A 21,986-nucleotide genomic window follows, 5' to 3' on the forward strand; every position below is an offset into this window, starting at 1 on the left:
AAGTTTTTCTCAGGCTGTTCTCCCATGGATAAAGATTGTTTATTTTTTTTAAAACTCTCTTCTGAGTACTTACAGTTTTGCTAAGGCATGTTGATTGTAGAAAGGTTTGTTTCAGAGCCCTTGGAGACCTGTATGAGAGCTGTCCCGGCAACTTCATTTCCCTGTAGAAGAGTAGAGGCTTTATTTTAGCATTCAAAACTAGCTTTACCACTCACTTGAGGATTGCTTCAGGTCTGTGATTCTCAGAAGCAGGGGCTCAGTAAATAGTACACATTATTAATGCATTTAAAAAATATTGTTAGCCCTGTATATCACCTTTATAATAATAAAAATAAATGAATTAAAAATTATTGTTAGGTCTATTTGCATTATTAAATAAATAATCCTTGAGCTAGGCACCAATGGCTCACACTTGTAATCCTAGTTACTCAAAAGGCTGAGATCTGAGGATTCTGGTTCAAAGCCAGTCTGGTAGACAGATCCAAGAGACTCTTAGAATCTCCAGTTAACGAACAAAATGCCAAAACTGGAGGTGTGGCTCAAGTGGTAGAACACTAGCCTCGAATGAGAAAAGTGTGAAGCCCTAAGTTCAAGCCCTTCTAACTGCACAAAAAAATTAATAAAAGTCCTCTACATAAAAAGTATTACCAACTTCGGAGAAGCAATAGTTAAAGCAATTTTCCCCCCATATAACTGTTAAGTAGCAACAATTAGTTTGATTTTAGACAGAGGTTAGGGAAGTAGATGATGTTTGTGCTAGACACAACCTGAGTGCAAAAACTATTTTCTCAGATACTTCAGAAAGTTCTTCTAAAGTGGACAGGCAGATACCCCTCAGTACAGTGAGGGCAACAAGTATGTGATCTTCCATGTACCCTGGGAAAGTATGAAGTCCCTTTGTTCTTTATTGTGTCCAGCCCTGCACCCCAAGGCCTGGCCTAGGCTGCCTGAGTGATCCTTTTTCTTGTAGCTTACAGGCTTTATACTGTGGTGCCTCGCCTAGTCAAGTTTGTGGATACTCTCACTAATTGGTATGTCAGAATGAACCGCAGAAGATTAAAGGTAAGTGCCGGTGGAAAAAGCAAAAAAAAGCACATGAAGTTTAAGAGTTGAACGAACATAAGAATAGCCAAAGGGGAGAACAACATTGTTGGAAATTCTGGGTTTGAAGCTTTTTCTTTACCTTTTGTACTGTATTTTAACTATAGTGATTGCTATTTGGTAGGGACTTCTAAGCGTCATTTTCTATATTTTCACAAGGCAACTGTGGACATTTCATCCTAGGGGAAAAGCAGTCAGTCCCATGTAGGACTGAATAGAGCAGATATCTTGCAGTTGTAGTTCTCCAGTGTGGCTAAGGTCTTGAGAGTGGCACTTCCTTGCTTCTAGCTCCTAGAGAGATGGTGATTTATCCAGTACCTGCTGTCTGCAAAACTCTTCCTTAGCTGTTGGGGATTTAGGATACATGAACATACATACACACATACATACATATATATATATATATATGATACATATATATCTAGGACAAATACACATACATATATATACATGTATATATGTGTGTATAACATATGTTATATATACACCTATATATTTATACTTAAGATGTATGAGCCCCCATCTTATTACTTAACTCCATGTAAAATAACAACAGTGGGAAATCAGGTGCAGTAGTTCATTCCTACAATTCCAGTTTATGTGAGGAGCATAGGTAGAAGGATCTACTAGGCTTGGAGGCCACCCTGGACAAAAACACAAAATACTATCCCCCAAAATAAATCAAGGGCTGGGAATATGGCCTAGTTGGTAGAGTGCTTCCCTCATATACATGAAGCTCTGGATTTAATTCCTCTGTACCACATAAATAGAAAAAGCTGGAAGTGGCGCTGTGGCTCAAGTGGCAGAGTGCTAGCTTTGAGCAAAAAGAAGCCAGGGACAGTGCTAAGGCCCAGGATTGGCCAAAAATAAAATAAATCAAGGCCAAACATGATGGTTCTCACCTGCAATACCAGCTACTCAGGAGGCAGAGGTTTAGATAGCATTGTGATTTGAGGCCAGTCCAGACAAAAAGTTATTAATACCACAAAATCAAGGCCAAACATGATGGTTCTCACCTGCAATACCAGCTACTCAGGAGGCAGAGGTTTAGATAGCATTGTGATTTGAGGCCAGTCCAGACAAAAAGTTATTAATACCACATCTTAGTCAATATTGCTGGGGATAGTGGTACTTCCCTGTCATCCTGAGGTGTAGGTAGAGGTTTGTGGTATGAAGCTGGCCCTGGGCAAAATGTGAGACCCCATCCAAAAAATAACTAAAAGCAAAACAGGGTTGAGTATATGGCTGCCTAGCAAATTCAAGGTCCTGCATTCAAAACCTAGTACTACTTGAAGGGGGCAGGGGGAGAAAAGAATAGCTGGGCACTGATTGAAAGGCTAAGAATGGAAGGATCACAGTACAAGGCCAGACCAGGCAACAAAGATCATGTTAATGAAGAGAAGCTGACATATGCTTCATCCCAGCAAGGGTAGTTAAAAACAAGGTGATCCGAGTCCAAGCCCACAGTTGAGCAAGAAACCAGAAATATGCCCACCACATCCTGGCCTCCCTTTGACCTTCCTTGAGTCCCTGCAGACCTATGACCTCAGGCAACCGATAGCTGCCATTTCTTCTTGTCCCACACACTCTGAATTGCTTGTTTGTTTAGTGGGATTTTTGTTATGATCCTGGGTATTGAACTCACGGCCTAGGTGCTCACTGATTTTTTTTCTTTTCAAGTCTACTGCTCTACCACTTGAGCCACAGCTCCACTTCTGGCTTTTTTGGTGCTTAATTGGAGAGGAGAACCTCACAGACTCTCAAGCTGGCTTTGAACCATGATCCTCAGATCTTAGCCTCATTAGCTAGGATTACAGGCATGAACTACCATTGCATGGCTTTGTGGGTTGCTTCTTTCTAGTTAGCATTTGTTTTATGGTAAGTAACTTTTAAGTAGTTGAATGATTATGTCTTTTCATTTGCTAGGGTGAAAATGGACTGGAAGATTGTGTCGTGGCCCTGGAGACCTTGTTCAGCGTCCTGCTTTCCTTGTGCAGACTGATGGTAAGATGCTTGGTCTCTCCTAAACCACTGGGACTGGGATACCTACAGTGCCCTTTGAATGTAGCAATCCATACATCTATTTTGTATACAAGTATTAAAACAGCTCACACCTCTGGTTCCTTTTCAGAAATCTTATCAGCTCATATATATCAAGTAAGGGCTAAGAAACACAGATTCTTAATTTCCAGCAATATAATCACATTCAGACAAGGATTTATGCTTAGAGAAGGGGTTCATAATTGTAAGTGTAACCAGATGGTTCCTGAACTTATATATCTTAACTGTACAATAACATTCTCAACTCAGCATCAGGGAGGAAAAAAAACATGCAAGACAGGCACAGATGGCTTACACCTGTAATCCTAGCTACTGATCTGAGGATTGCAGTATGAAGCCAACCCAGGCAGGAAAGAGTATCTGTGGCTCTCTTATTTATCTCAAGTTATCTACACCCCCCCCCCAAAAAAAAATGCCTACATAATTGGTGTTTTTTGGTCCTAGTACCACGGCATAAATTCAGGTCCTGGGTGCTATCCCTTAGCTTTTTCCTCAATGCTGGCTCTCTTTTTTTGGATGGTTAATTGGAGGTGAATTTCACAGACTTTCCTGCCCAGACTGGCTTCAAACCATGATCCTAGATATCAACTTCCTGAGTAGCAAGGATTACAGGTGTAAGCCACTGGTGGTGCCTGGCTTGCAAGTAATTGTTTAAACAAGTTCGTATTAACAAGAAGACTGATAGTTTAATTCCCTGTATCCTGTTCTGCTGTGCCAATACAATACAAACTGTATTAATTCCATAACATTCACAGGAGAATTTGCCTGTACAAGGCCTTATGCCTTCCATGCCTAACCTCATGCACCTGTGCCCTGAGAGGCAGGTAGTATTTTCCCCCAATTACAGATTCTAGTTTTTAGGCATCCAGAAGTATAGATACATTTTGCATCCTCTAGGTGTAGCCCTACTACTGTTCTTCATAAATATGAAGTCATTTCTTTTTCTGAAAGCATGTTTGATCATTTCACATCAGTGTCCACATATTTCTGTCATTCTGTAAAATGTTTACTTGCAGTTTCTCAGTGTAAATGAGATGAGCTGATGATAGCTATGTATAACTGACATGATATTCTCTGTCCTCATATAGGCTCCCTACACACCATTTCTCACTGAATTGATGTACCAGAATCTAAAGATGCTGATAGACCCTGCTTCTGTCCAGGACAAGGACACACTGAGCATTCACTACCTCATGCTGCCACATGTTCGGTAGGAAACAAATAGATAGCAAATAGGCCACAAGAAGAGGAGTCCCATGTAGGTGCCCAAGCCCTCAAGGAAGGAACACAGACAACCGACTCTTCCCTGCTCCAGCCTCTCCATGTCTTTCATCCCACCTAAGCTGTTAGAGCTACTCCTCAGGATGCAGGATGATGCCTATCTTAGCAAATGGTAGAAAGGATTCTTGGGGGGAAGCAACAGACCCCTGGGGTACCTTGGAAGCTTACTGTATGTCCCCCAAGGCAAGCCCAAGTAATGTCCTTTCCCAAGTGCTCCCCAGGAAAACTAGCCAACCCAACTCATCTCTAGCCTCACCTTTTTCTTCACATAGACTGTTGTTCTGGAGTTTCATCGTTTTTTTTGAGTCTCATCTCTTTTATATTCCTACCTCTACCAATCAGAGAGGAACTGATTGACAAGAAAACTGAGGGTGCTGTGTCTAGAATGCAGTCTGTCATTGAACTTGGACGGGTGATCCGGGACCGCAAAACTATTCCAATAAAGGTTTGATGTTTTATTTTGGTTTTATAGACATAAATGCTTAGAAATGCTTTGTTAATATAGAGTGCCCAGTTATGAGTTTTTTCCCTTTCTGCATTAAGGGTATGAATAACTTGATACTAGTTTAGCTTAACCACTAACTGTAAGACTTGAGTTTCGGATAAACATTTCATATCCCATTTTCCTACCATTTGGAGGACTAGCTGCCTAACGAACATTTTCCTCCCGTTTCTTCCTAGTATCCTTTGAAAGAAATTATTGTTATCCATCAAGATCCAGAAGCTCTTAAAGATATCAAGTCTTTGGAGAAGTACATCATTGAGGTAAGATAAATAATGTTTCTGTTTTAAAAAGTTCATCTTTTTAAAAAATTTAGAGGATCATTTGAATAAGTATTCCTCTGTGAAATTTGTTTTTTTGTTTTGTTTTGTTTTGTTTTTTTTTGCCAGTCCTGGGCCTTGGACTCAGGGCCTGAGCACTGTCCCTGGCTTCTTTTTTTTTTTGCTCAAGGCTAGCACTCTGCCACTTGAGTCACAGCGCCACTTCTGGCCATTTTCTGTATATGTGGTGCTGGGGAATCGAACCCAGGGCTTCATGTATACGAGGCACGCGCTCTTGCCACTAGGCTATATCCCCAGCCTGTGAAATTTGTTTTTATTTTTGTTTTTATTGTGATGATATTGGGTCTTGAACTCAGGGCCTAGAGCTATATCCTTTAGCTTTTTTCATTTATGGCTAGCTATCTATGATTCAAGACACAGCCCTACTTCTGACTTTTTGATGATAAGAGTCTCGTGGACTTAGCTGCTCAGACTGGCTTTAAAACACAATCCTTAAATCTTTGCCTTCTGTTAGCTAGGATTACAGGTGTGAGCCACCAGTGCCTAGCTTGTCCTGGTGTTTTTTGAGATAGAGTTGTTCCCTGCACCTGAACAAAAATTGTCTTTATTTTGTGCTTTCCACATATATAACAGATATATGCCACCATACTCAACTTCATATCATGGAGGATCTTCAATTTTTTCTGCTCAGTATGGCAGGAACCTCTATCTCCTGCTCCCAGCTTTCTAGGCCAGTACCCAGGCCAGTAGATCTTGATAAGAGACTTTTTTTTGTAGGTCATGGGGCTTGAACTCAAGGTCTGGGTGCTATCCCTTAGCTCTTGCTCAAGGCTAGCGCTCTACCACTTTTAGCCACAGCACCACTTCCAGTTTCGTGGTAGTTGATTGGGATAAGAGTCTCACAGACTTTCCTGCCCAGGCTGGCTTTGAACCATGGTCCTCAGACCTCAGCCTCCTGAGTAACTAGGATTGCAGATGTGAACCACTGACATCTGGTGATAAAGACTTTTTAAAATGCACATAGTGTTATGGGGTTCGGGGGAGGAGATTCCCTGTCCCTCCAAGAGTCCACCACTCAAAGACAGTCTCAAGCAAAAAGATGGATTTATTGGGGAAGCAAAAAGTGAACTGACTGGCCATGGACGCAACACAGACTTGGGTGCAGAAACTGCGACAGTGAAAAGGGGGCTGACCAGCCAGGGTGACCGAGCAGACTCAGGTGCTGACACTGTATCCCCTAACAGTCCTCAAATTGGGGTTTATAAAGGTAAAAGTGTAGCACAGATGTTGGGGGTTCGCGCAGGGGGTAGAGCAAGCAACAAACAAGCAAGCCATTTACAGAAGCAGAATTTTGGGGTCGGGTTGACCTAATATACTCCCCCCAACATTTCCTACCATGTTTCCCTAATCAAGATGGCAATAGCTTTACTCCCTACAACATATACCTTACAGCTAAAGGGTTCTTAAGTACATTTATAGAATTAATTAACCATCATCACAAGTTCAGAACATTTTCAAGTATATACTTTCCCCTTATAATTGACCATTCGCAAGCTGGGATGTAGGTCAATGGCAGAGCACTTGCCTAGGAAGTGTGAAGCCCTGATTTTCATCTCCAATGTCAAAAATCAGTCCCTGGAAGCCATAATTTTCTGTTTCTTGATTTACTTATTGTGAACATTTCATGTAAATAAAATCACAATTTATAATCTGTCGCCATTGGCTTATTTCACTAGGGATAGTGTTTTCATCATTTATTTACATAGTACCATATATTAGTGCATAACTCCTTTATGGTGCTAAATAATACTCCATTGTATGAATAGGCCAGGTTGCATTTACCCATTCACAGCTGATGGACTTCGGGAATGTCTCTGCTTTTTGTCTAGTGTAAGTTGTGCTGCTGTGGATGTTCACATACATGGTTCTGTGTTAAATATTTTCATTTCTCACATTTTTATTTCCTCTCTTATACTCCCTCTAGGAATTGAATGTTCGAAAAGTTACACTGTCTACTGATAAAAACAAATATGGCATTCGACTAAGAGCAGAACCAGATCACATGGTCCTTGGGAAGCGTCTGAAGGGAGCTTTTAAATCGGTGATGATGGCCATCAAGCAGCTGAGTAGTGAAGCTCTGGAGGAGTTCCAGAAGAGTGGTGGGTGTCTACTCACACAGGGCCCATTTATGACCTCAGGCCAAGGGATAATTCATATGGAAGCTCTTGTTACACATGTTCCATCACATCCTTTCTGCAAATAAAACCTTTCTTCTGTAGCCAGGCACCAGTGGCTCATACCTGTAATCCTCAAGAGGCTAAGATCTAAGCATGGTACTTGGAAGCCAACCCAGGCAGGAAAGTCCATGAGACTATTATCTCCAGTTACCCATCAAAAAGTCTTGAAGTGGAGCTATGGCTCAAGTGGTAGAGAGCTAACCTTGAGCGAAAAAGCTCGAGGACAGTATCCAGTCCCTGAGTTCAAGCCTCAGGAGTGGTATACACACATGATTTTTATAAATCTGATCATTTGCAGAAAAGATAAATATGACCCCTTGCTCACCACACCTCCATCTAACATAAACAGGTACCTACCCTCTTCTAATTAATATCTAGCCTAATAAATGATAATGTACTGTTTAAATTCTAGCTTCTGAAGCTGAACACAGTGGCTTATGCCTGTAATCTCATCCATTTGTGTGGCAGAGATTTGAAAGATCTTAGTTCACAGTCAGCCCAGGCAAAAAATTAGCAAGACTACATCTTAAACAAACAGAGCATGGTGGCACAAGCCTGTCATCCCATCTACACGGGAGGCTCTAGATAGGAGAATTATGTCAGATGCCAGCCCCTGGTAAAAACACAGGACCCTAACCTGAAAAATGAACGCAAAAGAGGACTAGGGGTAGAGGTTAAATGGTAGAACATAGGTCCTATGTCCAACCCGCCATACCACCAAAAGTGGGGTTGGGGACACAGTACCACTGGTAGACAGGTGCTTGAAGAGAAGCTCATGGTGTTTGCTTCTCTTACAGGAAGCATTGTTGTAGAAGGTCATGAATTACATGAAGAAGACATTCGCCTCATGTATACCTTTGACCAAAGCACAGGTGGGAGTGCACAACTTGAAGCACATTCAGATGCTCAGGTATTGTACTGTTTCCAGAAGGTTCTTTTCCAAGAGATGAGATTATGAGAAAGTGTTTTTACCTATGCCATTCCAAACTGTGTGATAGCTTATCTCTAAATACAGCAGTTATTCATTTAAGATTGGTTCTATTTAACTTCACTATGATAGGCTTTGACATATGCATTTTTAAGTGAATGCTTAAATAAGCTGATTTTTATTTACAAGTAATTATTTTATGTGTTTGCACAGCGAACTAGTAAACACAGCAGGGTAAGACAGATGTTCAGTATTCTCCCTGATGAGTTATCAGTTAGAAATAAATTCAGAGAGGCCACTGTCCCAAAATTAGGGTTAAGGTATGTGGTGTCAGGAAATGTGGGAATCGATTGAATAGACTGTTTCAGATTCTGGAGTACTTTTCGTTCTAATGGGACAGTGTCTCCTTCCAGTCCTGACCAGACCTCTATAAGTAGGAAGATTTCCTGGGTGGATTTGGGTTGTTGGTAGAGTCCTGATGTGCTTACCTGGTTGTGTGCAGGGGGAGGTAGGAGTGTCTACCTGGATAGAAGGAGAACATCCTCAAGCCTTTTGTGCGGGAGTTTGATTGGATGTGTACAGAATTCCACAAAGGCGGGGAGAAAGCTTATCAGCAGTACAAGCAGGCAGTCCTCCTTGATCACAACACATTCCAGGGACCTGAAAAGCTGTCTCTGCTTAAAGAAATTTGTCCAGTTCTCTTTTGAAAGCAATGAGTTGCTTTTCTTTTTGGGGGAAGGGGGTGTGCAATCTTGGGGCTTGAACTCGGAGCCTAGGGCCTCAACACTTAACCTGATCTTTATTGCTTAAGGCTAGCACTCTACCACTTGAGCCACAACTCTGCTTCTGGCTTTTTGTTAGTAAGCTGGAAATAGTCTCTTGAATTTGTCCTACTGGCTTTGAACCTAGAGCTTTAGATCTCAGCGTCCTGAGTAAATATGATTACACTTGTGAGCCACTAGCACCCAGTGGCCTTGAGTTTAACAGTTCACGTGTTGTGGTAGGCAGGATTTTGAGCTTATTCATTTGTGACTCTGCCTCCTATGCCTTTGGGAGAAGTAAGATTAAGTTTCTGAATTTCCTCAAAGGAAAACAGATTGTGCCTAAGTTATAAAGATTTTGTGTATGTCTACTGATACTGGGGTTTAAACTCAGGGCCTGGGTACTGTGCCTTAGCTTTTTTGCTCAAGGCTGTTATTCTGTGACTTGAGTTGCTGCTTTACTTCTGATTTTTTGCTGGTTAATTGGAGATAAGAATCTTATGGGGTTGCAGGCTAGTAATATGGCCTAGTGGCAAAGTGGTCACCTCATATACATGAAGCCCTGGGTTCGATTCCTCAGCACCACATATATAGAATAAGCCAGAAGTGGTGTTGTGGCTCAAGTGGTAGAGTGCTAGCCTTGAGCAAAAAGAAGCCAGGGACAGTGCTCAGGCCCTAAGTCCAAGTCCCTAGACTGGCAAAAAACAAAACACAACAAAAAAAGAATCTTATGGGGTTGGGAATATGGCCTGACAAGAATACTTGGCCTTGTATATATGAAGCCCTGGGTTGGATTGCCTAGCACCACATCTGTAGAAAAGTCCAGAAGTGGTACTGTGGCTCAAATTGACAGAGTGCCTTGAGCAAAAAGACTCCAAGGACAGTGCTCAGGCCCTGATTCCAAGCCCAGGACTGGCAAAAATAAAAAATCTTAGGGACTCCCCAAGCTGGCTTGAACTGAGATCCTTAGATCTTAGTCTTCTGAGGAACCGAGGATTACAGGCATGAGCCACCAGTGCCTGTCTCCCAAAGATTTTTAAGCTATATTTCACTCTTCTATGTGCTCTATAAAGAAATGTCATTATTTTGATAATATTCAAAACTAATATTCAATGTTATTTCAATATCTTAAAACATACTGGTAAACAGCAGAGGTTATGGAACAAGAAAAATTACTAGCAGCTGGCTGCTTTGAAACTTTCAGTCTGTTTGTGGTATGGAAAGTTTTCTGCTCCAGAGAGGTACATGACTGTCTTCTTTATTAGAAGAGTAGATACTTTAGCTGGGCACCGGTGGCTCTCACCTGTAATCCTAGCTACTCGGGAAGCTAAAATCTGAGCTCAAAGCCAGCCCAGGCAGAAAAGTCCTAGTGAGACTTATCTCCAATTAACCACTCAAAAAACAGAAGTAGATGTGGCTCAAAGTGGTAGAGCACTAGCCTTGAGCTGAAGAGCTCAGGGGCAGGTCCGAGGCCCTGAGATCAACCCCCACAACCAACAACAACAAAAAGAAAGAAAGAAAGACATTTCCTTCTTTATCTGATTGTCATTATATACATTCATTGTTCCTCCTGCAGGCTTTGGTTCTGTTAGATGTCACCCCTGACCAGTCAATGGTGGATGAAGGCATGGCTCGGGAAGTCATCAATCGCATCCAGAAACTTCGGAAGAAGGTCAGCTTGTCAGTTCAAGAACAAGCTGCTGTTTTGGATTTGAGTTTGGTTTGGTTATTAGGAAAGAAAGGAGAGGCCAGATATTAATTGATGATAATTATTCACTGATCTGTAATGTGTTCAGATGGTAATCTGCAGCAAAGATAGGCCCACGGAGCCTCTTCACAGCCTGAGTTCCTTTGGGCCTCCACAAAATTGCTTCTTTATAGGTACCACTTTCTGACTGGTACATAGGTTAATCAGGGATTATAATGGGTACCTCTGAGGAAGGTAAAGGTATAGTCAATGTGGGAAGGCTCTGAGCTCAGGAGAGACAGATATTTGTATCTAAACTCTGCCTGGAGAACAAACGGGCACCAAACCCCACCAGGTGAGAGTCAGGAAGCTTTACTCCAGGAGTCACTGATGATAAGGAGGGGGTCTCACTCACCTTCTTCCCCAAACCCAGTTTCTGAAACTTATGGGTCAGGGACTAAGGAGTCCGCTCCAACAGTTAACCATACTTGTATATCATATCCCTGATGAGCACCCTGTGAGTAGGGTTCATTCCTTTGTTTTAGCGATAGAAAAAGATAGCTGTCCTACATTCCACTCTCTAGACTAGTCAGTAGGCCGCAAAGCAAGGCATATGCTTCAATGTAGTTAGTCTTATAGATCATCTGAAGAGATACAACAGATATGCCCTTCCATGGTTATTCAGCATAGGATCTGTCCTATTGTCTATATCTTAAGTTTAAGGGTTTCATTTTGGTTTGTTTTGAGGGGACTTGTTGTAATTGTTTTGGCATTACCTGTGTTTGAACTTGGCCTCATACTTGGGAGGCAAAGCATTCTACTCTTTGAGTCATACCTTCAGCTCTTTTGCTTTGGATATTTCTAAGATAAAATTTAACTTTTTACCAGATAGCTTGGACCTTTATCCTCCTATTTACACTTCCTGCCATAGCTAGGGTGATAAATGAACACCACCATGCCCAGTTTTATTGGTTGAATCTCATAAGGATGGCACTTTGCCCAAGTTGTCCTTGAACCTTGATCTTCCCAGTCTTTTTTTTTTTTTTCCTTTTTGCCAGTCATGGGGCTTGACCTCAGGGCCTGGGCACTGTCCTTGAGCTTTCTTAGTTCACGGCTAGTGCTCTACCACTTTGAGGCACATCACCACTTGTTTTTCTGGTGATTAATTGGAGACAAGAGTCTCACAGACTTTCCTGCCCAGTCTGGCTTTGCACCACAATCCTCAGATCTCAGCCTCTTGAGCAGCTTATCCTCCCAATCTTTTAGCCTCTTGAGTAACTAGGGTTATGGACATGGGACACTGTGCCCAGCTATACCTTAAGTTTTGAATTTAAAAATGTTTTCTTTTTAAATTTTTCTAAATGCTTTTTCAGTGTAATCTGGTTCCAACTGATGAAGTAACGGTTTATTATAAGGCAAAGTCTGAAGGATACCTGAATAGTGTTATTGAAAGCCACACAGAGTTCATATTTGCCACCGTAAAGGCTCCTTTGAAACCATATCCAGTCCTTACATCAGATAAAATCCTTATTCAAGAACAAATACAGGTGAGTTCTGAGTGTGATGGACTACTAAATGTCAGATAAGATCTTACTTTAGGTTCGTAGAGTTAAATCTTGCTATTTGGCCTGCCATAGGGCTTGATGTATTAGTCCTGAAGTATTGCCTGGGTCGTCAGTCATAAAGAGGAAGTCAAGGAGAGGTGAGCAAAGACAGAACTATTCTTAGAATTCTCTTAGAGAAGGTGGCCAGTAGGGCATGTGTGATTTGGTAGGAAGTAAAATGGCTGTATGGGCCCATTTTGTCAAAAACTAGAAAAGTTGGGTTCTGGTCATGTTCATTAAAAGCAACAGCTTGAAGTATATAACTTTATGATAGTAGCTTGTACGTAAAATAATGATAACTCTTCCTGTTGTTACATCTAGGGGTTTTAGATATTAACTATGAAAATCTGATACTAAGACATGGAAGATACTGTCCTATAATTCAGAAGTGGGTCATCTAATATTTAAGTTATTTTTTCCTATCTCATTTCTGTTTTATCTGGACTAGTATAGGACAGAGAAGAGGCTAAAAGTGGTTGTCTTTCCAATGGAATGTCATGCATTGTAATTTCAGTTTCTATTTTTCATATTGCTTTTTTGTTGGCCTTGTTTATTTTGTGCAGTACTGGGGACTTGAACTCATGGCCTACAGACTGTCCCTTTGTTTATTGGTGGTTAATTGGAGATAAGAATTTCATACTTTCCTGCCTGCCCTGGTCTTGAACCTAGATCCTCAAGTCTCAGCCTCCTGAGTAACTTGGATTATAGGCATGATCCACCTGCTTTTTTGTTTCTCTTTTTGGCAATACTAAGGTTTGAACTCTGGACATCAGATCTAAGCTACCAACTCCTTCCACTTGAGCTGTACTCCCCAGCCCTTTATTCTTTTCATTATTTTTCAACTCTTTTTTTTTTTTTTTTCCCAAGACATTTTTGTCCAGGCCTGCTTGGACTACAATCCTCTTATTCAGGCCTCTCATGTGGCTAAGATGAAAGGTCTGTGCTACTACAGCAAGTTATTGTTTTTGTTGAGTTTTTTTTTTTTTTTTTTGCCATACCTGAGGCTGGGACTCAGGGCCTGAGCACTATCCCTGGCTTCTTAGCTCAAGGCTAGTACTCTACCACTTAAACCACAGTGCCACTTCTGGCCTTTTCTGTGTATGTGGTACTGAGGAATTGAACCCAGGGCTTCATGCATGCTAGGCAACCACTCTACCACTAAGCCACATTCCCAGCCCAACATGAAGTTTTATTAGCTGGAAATGAAACTTAGGCTGACTTCAAACAACAATCAAACTAATCCTTTTTTTTTTTTTTTTGCCAGTCCTGGGCCTTGGACTCAGGGCCTGAGCACTGTCCCTGGCTTCTTCCCGCTCAAGGCTAGCACTCTGCCACTTGAGCCACAGCGCCGCTTCTGGCCATTTTCTGTATATGTGGTGCTGGGGAATCGAACCTAGGGCCTCGTGTATCCAAGGCAGGCACTCTTGCCACTAGGCTATATCCCCAGCCCAAAACTAATTCTAATTCCTAAGTAGCTAGGATTACAGATGTGAGCAACCACCATGCCTGGCCAACTTTTTTTTCCCCAATAAAATTATATTGCTTATATAATCAGGAAAAAAAATGTACATTTTTAAGAAAATAGGGTAAATGGAGGGGGAAATGGGAATGTAAAGTGTAGCTTTTGATTTTTAAAAGCGTTTGTTCATACTAAGAAGTAGAAATCACGATGTTATTTGATGGTGGAGCACCAGCATTAATCATTTACTCTCATGTGTTCAGTTAAAGGGATCTGACCTGGAAATTACACTCACCCAAGGATCATCCCAGCCTGGTCCTGCTTGTGCATATGTCAATCTTAACATTTGTACAAATGGCAATGAACAAGGTAAGAACAAATGGCTTTTTTCCCCCCAGTACTAGGGTTTAAATTCAGGTTTTATAATCTTATTTGACCTTTTTACTTAATACTGACACTCTTGTCATTTGAGCCCTGCCTCCATTCTGGCCTTTTGCTAATTAATGAGAGATGGAGTTCCTTGGGTTTATCTACCCAGGCTGGCTTCGAACCATAATTCTCAGATCTCAGCTTCCTGCATAGTTAGCTGCCGAGTAGCTGGAACTACAGGTAAACACCATCATGCCTGGCTGGTGCGGTTTGTTGCTGTTGTTTTTGCCAGTACTGAGGCTTGAACTTAGGGCCTGGGCACTGTCGCTGAGCTTCTATTTGCTCAAAGCTAGCACTGTACCACTTGAGCCACAGCACCACTTCTGGCTTTTTCTGCTTATGTGGTACTGAGGAATAGAACTCAGGGCTTCATGCATGCTAAGCAAACTACTACTAAGCCACATTCCCAGCCCCTGGAAGATTTTTTGAGATGCATCTTGCTAACTTGTTCCTCGGGCTGGCTTGGAATCATGAACTTCTGTAACCAGGCCCTGAGTTCAAACCTCAGTATCGGCAAACACTAAACAAATTCTGTACTTAATTTATATTGAGTACTTTTTTTTAATTAAAAGTTTTTAAATCCTCACACCGAAAATACTGTCCATAAAAAGGAAAACAGTGGATTGGACTTCAACATGAAAATAATTTGCCTAGTAAAAAATACTAAGAGGGCTGGGAATGTAGCTTAGTGGTAGAGTGCTTGCCTAGCATACATGAAGCCCTGGGTTCGATTCCTCAGGACCACATACACAGAAAAAGCTGGAAGCAGCGCTGTGGCTTAAGTGGTAGAGTGTTCGCCTTGAGCAAAAAGAAGCCAGGGCAGTCCAAGCTCCAGGACTGGCAAAAAAAAATACCAAGAAAAGGATCAACAGCAATCTACTAGGTTGGATATCTTTTATAAACATTATGTCCAACACATAACTCAAAGACACTAGTGAAAACACCATCCAGTTAAAAAATTGGGCTGGCACCAGTGGCTCATACTTACCATCCTACCTACTCAGGAGACTGAAATCTAAAGACATGTTTGAAACTAGCCCAGGCCGAAAAGTTCATGAGCGACAGCTGGGAGCAGAAAAATGAAACAGAAAAGGCGAGCAACTAGGAAATTGGAAGCGAATGCCAAAATCGAGAGGCACAGGGTAAAAAAAAGACAACTACAAAAGCAATACTTGCAAAACTGTTTGGTGTAAATGAACTGAACAACTCATGGGGGAAGGAGGGAAAGGGGAAGGGGAGAGGAGGGAATGAGGGACGAGGTAACAAACAGTACAAGAAATGTATCCAATGCCTAATGTATGAAACTGTAACCTCTCTGTAATTCAGTTTGATAATAAAAAAAAATATATATATAAATAAAAAAGTATAAGGCCTTCAGTTCAAGTCCTAGTACATATACCAACAAAGGGCCACTTGCAAGTGTTTTGTTTTGTATTACTGAAACTTGAACTCATGGCCTGACACTTGTTTGTCTTGTTTTATTTACTCAGTTGGTCTGAGTAAACAGTCTCCTTTTTTTGCTGTTCTATTTTGGAGCGAGAGTCTCGCAGACTTTTCTCCTTGCTGGGTATTTTTTCTGATACTAGAATTTGAACTCAGAACCTCATGCTTGCTAGGCCTGCTTAGTCAATTGGTGCTCCACCACTTCAGCCATACCTTCAGCCCTCAAATAATATTTTTAACGACTCTATACCATGGGGACTTGCAAATGGCACAAAATGCAAAATGGGCACTAATAATACAAAGATTTAAATCTAGCAAAAGATGACAACAGATTGCTTACTAGAAGAAGCTCTCAACCCTATCTTGTAATTGCCAAAATATGTATTATGGGGATATATATGCTGTACAATGGGGAGGAGAAAGGTTTGAATCCCCTTTGTATCCATTGACTTTTTCCTCAAATTTAACATCTGTTCAAGAAAATTTTGTTTTTTTAATTGTATTTAACATGATCTTATTTTTTCTGTGTTTTATTTTTCCTTTTTTGTTTTTTTAGGTGGAGTATTGCTTTTGGAAAATCCAAAGGGCGAAAATAGATTGGACCTTTTAAAGCTAAAGAGTGTTGTTACTAGCATTTTTGGTATTAAAAATGCAGATCTGGCTGTCTTCTGTGGTAACTCAGGTATGTGGGAAGTGCAAGGATGTCTGTGAAGGTCCTCAATTCTTTTTTTTTTTTTTTTTTTTTTTTTTTGCCAGTCCTGGGCCTTGGACTCAGGGCCTGAGCACTGTCCCTGGCTTCTTTTTGCTCAAGGCTAGCACTCTGCCACTTGAGCCACAGCGCCACTTCTGGCCATTTTCTGTATATGTGGTGCTGGGGAATCGAACCCAGGGCCTCATGTATACGAGGCAGGCTCTCTCGCCACTAGCCCATATCCCCAGCCCCGAAGGGCCTCAATTCTCATCAGCCATGCTATGGAACCATTGAATTCTGACGTGGCAGAATCTCTCCGGCAGCACCTGCCCTGTGGTGTCTCTTTTTGCTTCCTCACTGGATAAGTAGCAAAAAGCCTTGGACTTTCCTGGAAGCAAATTTCTCATATAACCCTGCCTCTGTTAGACACAATTCAGAGTCCTCTCTGATGACTTACAGCTTGATTTAAACATACTGCCTGAATCTTAATAAACTCAGGCACTAGAATTTTTAAGTTATAAATGCCATGCCATTTGTTCTGCAGCATTTCCATTTCCTACTATTTGCAGGATTGAGGTTTGGTGGTAGAATGTGTGTTAAGCATTCACAAGGCCCCAGGCTCAATCCCCAGCATCCCCCCACCCCCTACCCCCCAAAAAAACAAAACCCTAAAACCTATATCTCATTAAAGCCTGGTTTAATGCCCTTTGGTAAACAAATTAAGTGGAAAGCATCACTTTAAAATGATTCATGATGAGGTCTGGGAATATGGCCTAGTGGTAGAGTGCTTGCTTGCCTCATATATATGAAGCCCTGGGTTAGATCCCGCAGCACCACATACATAGACAAAGCCGCAAGCGCCACTGTGGCTCAAGTAGTAGAGTGCTAGCCTTGAGCAAAGAGAAGCCATGGACAGTGCTCAGGCCCTGGGTTCAAGCTCCAGGACTGGCAGATTAATAAATAAAAAAGATTCTTGATGATTTAATAATGAAGTAAGAAAAATAAATGGCTTCAAAATTGTTATTGTTATTTTTAGAAATACAAAACCAAGCTGACCTACTGAATCTTAGTGGAAAGACACTTTGTGTGACTACAGGATCAACTCCCTCTCCCATCAACAGTCCTAGTACGCTTCTTTGTCAGTATATCAACCTGCAGCTCCTCAATGCAAAGCCACAAGGTATGTCTGACATATAGTTTTCTTTTTATTTTCTTAGTACTAGTCCTGGCTTGAACTCAGGGCCTGGGCATTGCCCCTGAGCTTTTCAAGGATACCACTTGAACCACCACTCTACATCTGGCTTTTTGGTGATTAACTGGCTGGATCTATTTTTCATGCCAGCTTCAAAATAGTGTTTCAAAATGTGGGCTTTAGCCAATTATGATGGCCCTTGCTTACTATTACCCTACTTGGATGACTAAGCAAGGAAGATTGACAGCTTAGGACTAGCATCATCTGCATAGAAAGATAACATCTTAGATTGATCAATCAACAGATAGGTCAAAATGTGAAATAAGTAATAATTTGGATGTGATTTCTACCTTGTAGAATAAAACTAGTTGTTTCATTTTGTAATTTTTCCTTATTTTTTTTTCTTGGAAAATGTTCTGAAAGCTGGTACCCATGTAGACCTTAATCAACAGACTAGCTTTGTGTCTCTGATTGTGATAATTTAAAATCTTTATGGTACATATTTTTACTGGAATCTTATTAGCCTGACTGGTCCCCAAGGTGCTGACAAATTGCTTTTTCTTTTCACCTTTCTCTTCAGCTCTGTGAAATGATGAAAGCTCTTTCTGTATAGACTGTTAAACTCCCACTCCTGTGCCCACGGGAGACCTTTGAAGCTTCCAACATGGCCCAGTAGAGCTGTCTGTTGTCTCCTCTGCTACCGGGTACAGCCTCATGAATTAATCCTATTTGTTCTTTCTTTGGTAGAGTGTTTAATGGGAACAGTGGGCACTCTTCTGCTTGAAAACCCACTTGGACAGAATGGACTTACCCATCAAGGTCTTCTGCTTGAAGCAGCTAAGGTGTTTGGCCTTCGAAGCAGGAAGCTCAAGCTGTTTCTGAATGAGGCTCAAACAGAAGGTGAGCGTTTTATGAGCCAGATAGGTTTTTACTCATTGAAAGTAGATTTTGATGCTGTTTACTATATATGTAAGAGATAGTACCCTTTTTTTTCTTTGCGATTTCTTCAGAAAGTAATATATTTTTAAAAATTAGGGGCAGAATGTAGCTGGGTGGTAGGAGACTTTCCTAGCATGTACAAATCCCTTGGTTCAATCCTCAGTACCATTAAAAAGAATAGAAATGGTGGGAGGGAGGGAGGAAATAAATAATAATTAAAGAGATGATTACTTTTTGTTTTGGAAATAACCTAAAATACTTTTAGGTAAACAAACGTATTTGTCCACCCTAAAATTATTCTTTTCCCCCCAAAACCAAAATTGCTGTAGCAGCCTAAAGGAAACTTAAACTATCAGATAAAGCGTGTTCTCGTGTATTGTTTTATTGGGGCACATTATAATGTGAAGAACTAGATTAGCAGTTGACATATTTCACATTCAGTAATGATAAGAACAGAAATTCAAGAGAGTGACCAGCAGAAACACTATCTCCCCCTTCACATCTCCTAGTCCATGGCTGTTTTTTCAGCCTCTTTATGGACACCCAAGCTGTACCTCTGAGCTCCATTGTATAATCCTATGTGTTCATACAGTTCACTTTACCATTGTTGCCACTGGAATTGCTTCCCTAAACAGCTCTCCTTTGTGGGATCTCCTATTTCCCTATATCTGGTTCTAGCTAGTCTTTCATTCATGGGGAGTTTTATTTAGAAGCCACTTCTAGAGACTTCTTTTAGCCTTTTTCCATAGGCCTAGGGAATTTCTTCTTTGTGAAGAAAAATAATAGTCACCTAGTCATTTCTGGCAATCTACTCAAAATTCTTAACTCCACCTGCAAAAAGTTAGTAGGTTCAATTATGAGGTAAGAATCTACACAAGATTATCATCACTTTTAGCCAGGCACTTAAGGCTCATGCCTGTAATCCTTGCTACTCGGGAAGGTAATATTTGAGGATAGAGTTGGAAGCCAGACTGGGCAGCAAAGTCCTTCAGACTCTTATTTTTAATTAACAGGTCCACTTAGGCTTCCACTACTAACTGGAGCTATTGCTCAAGTGTTAAGAGGCGCTGGCCTTGAACAAAAAAGCTCAGGGATGGCACTCAGGCCCTAAGCTCAGGACAGGCACACACAAAAGATTATCATCACTTCTGATACCAGGACCTGTACCAAAAAAATAAAATAAAAAAAAATCATCACTTCTGATAACATCTACAACGTCAGGCTATTGAACCCTCAAATTCAGTAATTTTCTGGAAAGACAAACTCACTGAAAGGTATTAACACAGAGATTTATTATAGGGGAAGGCATAGGGGTTTCAGATCTTCCTTTTTTTTTTTTTTTTTTTTTTTGGTCGGTTGTGGGGCTTGAACTCTGGGCCTGGGCACTGTCCCTGAGCTTGTCAGCTCAAGGCAAGTGCTCTATCATTTGTTTTCTTTTGTTTTTTGCCAGTCCTGGGGCTTGAACTCAGGGCCTGAGCACTGTCTCTGGCTTCTTTTTTGCTCAAGGCTAGCACTACCACTTGAGCTACAGCACTACTTCCAGCTTTTTCTATATATGTGGTGCTGAGGAATCTAACCCAGGGCTTCATGTGTACGAGGCAAGCATTCTACCACTAAGCCATATTCCCAGCCCCAGTGCTCTACCACTTGAGCCACAGCGCCACTTCTGGTTTTCTGGTGGTTAATTGGAGATAAGAGTCTCACAGACTATCCAGCCTGGGCTGGCTTTGCATCTCGATCCTTAGATCTCAGCCTCCTGAGTAGCTAGGATTACATGGATGAGCCACTGGTGCCCAGCAGGTCATCCTTTGTTAATGGTCAGTGTCACCCCCTCCCAGCCTTAATAGTATGACAACATACAGGATATTACCAAGTGGATAAGCTCACTGTAGTCTTTGTGTCCAGAGTTTTTAGAGATTTCTTCATATAGGCATGATTGATTCATTCCCATGTAGTTGTCCTTTGTCTCTACTGTTATTATATGATCCCAAGTCCCCAACCTATAGCATATAGTTAGTCCTAGTATGCCTGAGTCATCATGTGTATGTGAAGCAAAAAGACATTCATATCAGAAAACTCCAAGGATTTAGAGATTTCCCTCAGAACTGGGACAAGAGTAAGACCTGTCTTACCAAATTCTTTATTACCTGATTAACATTTAAATTTATACTTATATTTATGTATTTGTATATGCACAACAGGTAAAACATTTTTTTAAGTTGTTGTACAAAGGATTTCAGTTCCACAGGTCATATTATCTGTATAGTACATCTTGATTAGTGTCACCCCTTCCATCATTCTTCCCTATTCCTCCCTTCCCTACCCTCAAGTTAAATAGTTCAGCTTTTACATAATACATATTGAATATAATTACAGTATTTGTTCACTCTCCATTCATGTGTCCCCCTCTCCACACCCCTAGGCAAAAAATGTTTTATCTTCCTGGTATTCATGTGGTAAATTGTTAGCTGTTCAGAGGAATTACACCATTAGACTTTTGCCCTGAGAATACCATCCTTTAGTCAATTTGTTTATGTATATATGCATATAAAACCTTTTCCTTTCCATTCTAGAAATCACAGAAGATATCCCCATAAAGACTCTGAATATGAAGACTGTGTATGTTTCTGTGTTACCAACAACTGCAGAGAGCTAATACTGTGTAATTGATGTGGTACTGTCAGCCTTTTCCTGACTCACACCCATCCCTTACACATATATAAACATGGACTCACTGAAGATACTTCCTTCAGGTGCATGACTTATATGCTCCTTTTGGCCTGAAACTGAAATGGGATTAAGTGACTTGAAACCTTACATATTGTTCACACTTAACCTTAAGTACCTATGCAGTCATGTTGTGAGAAGGTTATACTGTTACCTCAGCACCACAATTTCTTTATTTACTTTCTAAAGCACAGGCAGTAGACATGATTTAAATGGCATAATATATATATATATATATATGTTTATCATTTTATGGACTTGTAAAGCCAACTTGAAATCTGTCTTTTTGTTGTTATTGTTGGTTGTGGGGCTTGAACTTAGGCCTGGGCACTGTCCCTGATATTTTCTGCTTAAGGCTAGCACTCTACCACTTTGAGCCACTTTTGGTTTTTTGGTAGTTGGTTGTAGATGAGTGTCACAGACTTTTTCTCCCAGCCTGTCTTTGAACCACAATCCTCAGATCTCAGCCCCCTAAGTAGGATTACAGGAATGGGCCACCAGCGCCTAGCTAAAGAGTAGTTAGCTCTTTTTATCTTGTTTGTTTGTTTTTTGTTGTTGTTGTTGTTGTTTCAGTTGTGGGGCTTGAACTCAGGGCTTGGGCACTGTCCCTGATCTTTTCTGCTCAAGGCCAGTGCTCTATTCCCTGAAATCTCTTAAAGAAGT

The 21,986-nt window shown here is 41.1% G+C and overlaps 1 protein-coding gene across 1 annotated transcript in view; it reads left to right on the top strand.

Annotated features, from left to right (window-relative positions):
• The window catches only part of Iars1 (isoleucyl-tRNA synthetase 1), a 57,203-nt gene extending 35,588 nt beyond the window's left edge, over positions 1 to 21,615 (top strand). Inside the window, exons 21-34 of the mRNA XM_048345403.1 lie at positions 971 to 1,062; positions 3,028 to 3,105; positions 4,251 to 4,372; positions 4,786 to 4,888; positions 5,125 to 5,208; positions 7,211 to 7,385; positions 8,261 to 8,373; positions 10,729 to 10,824; positions 12,213 to 12,386; positions 14,166 to 14,271; positions 16,331 to 16,456; positions 17,502 to 17,645; positions 18,405 to 18,557; positions 21,170 to 21,615. Of these exons, the coding sequence (XP_048201360.1) occupies positions 971 to 1,062; positions 3,028 to 3,105; positions 4,251 to 4,372; positions 4,786 to 4,888; positions 5,125 to 5,208; positions 7,211 to 7,385; positions 8,261 to 8,373; positions 10,729 to 10,824; positions 12,213 to 12,386; positions 14,166 to 14,271; positions 16,331 to 16,456; positions 17,502 to 17,645; positions 18,405 to 18,557; positions 21,170 to 21,252 (1,649 nt within the window). The 3' untranslated portion in view covers positions 21,253 to 21,615. The remainder of the gene's footprint in view (positions 1 to 970; positions 1,063 to 3,027; positions 3,106 to 4,250; positions 4,373 to 4,785; positions 4,889 to 5,124; positions 5,209 to 7,210; positions 7,386 to 8,260; positions 8,374 to 10,728; positions 10,825 to 12,212; positions 12,387 to 14,165; positions 14,272 to 16,330; positions 16,457 to 17,501; positions 17,646 to 18,404; positions 18,558 to 21,169) is intronic.
• Positions 21,616 to 21,986: the final 371 nt, after the last annotated feature.

Source organism: Perognathus longimembris, chromosome 1 (genome assembly GCF_023159225.1).
Source record: "Perognathus longimembris pacificus isolate PPM17 chromosome 1, ASM2315922v1, whole genome shotgun sequence".
NCBI lineage: Eukaryota > Metazoa > Chordata > Mammalia > Rodentia > Heteromyidae > Perognathus > Perognathus longimembris.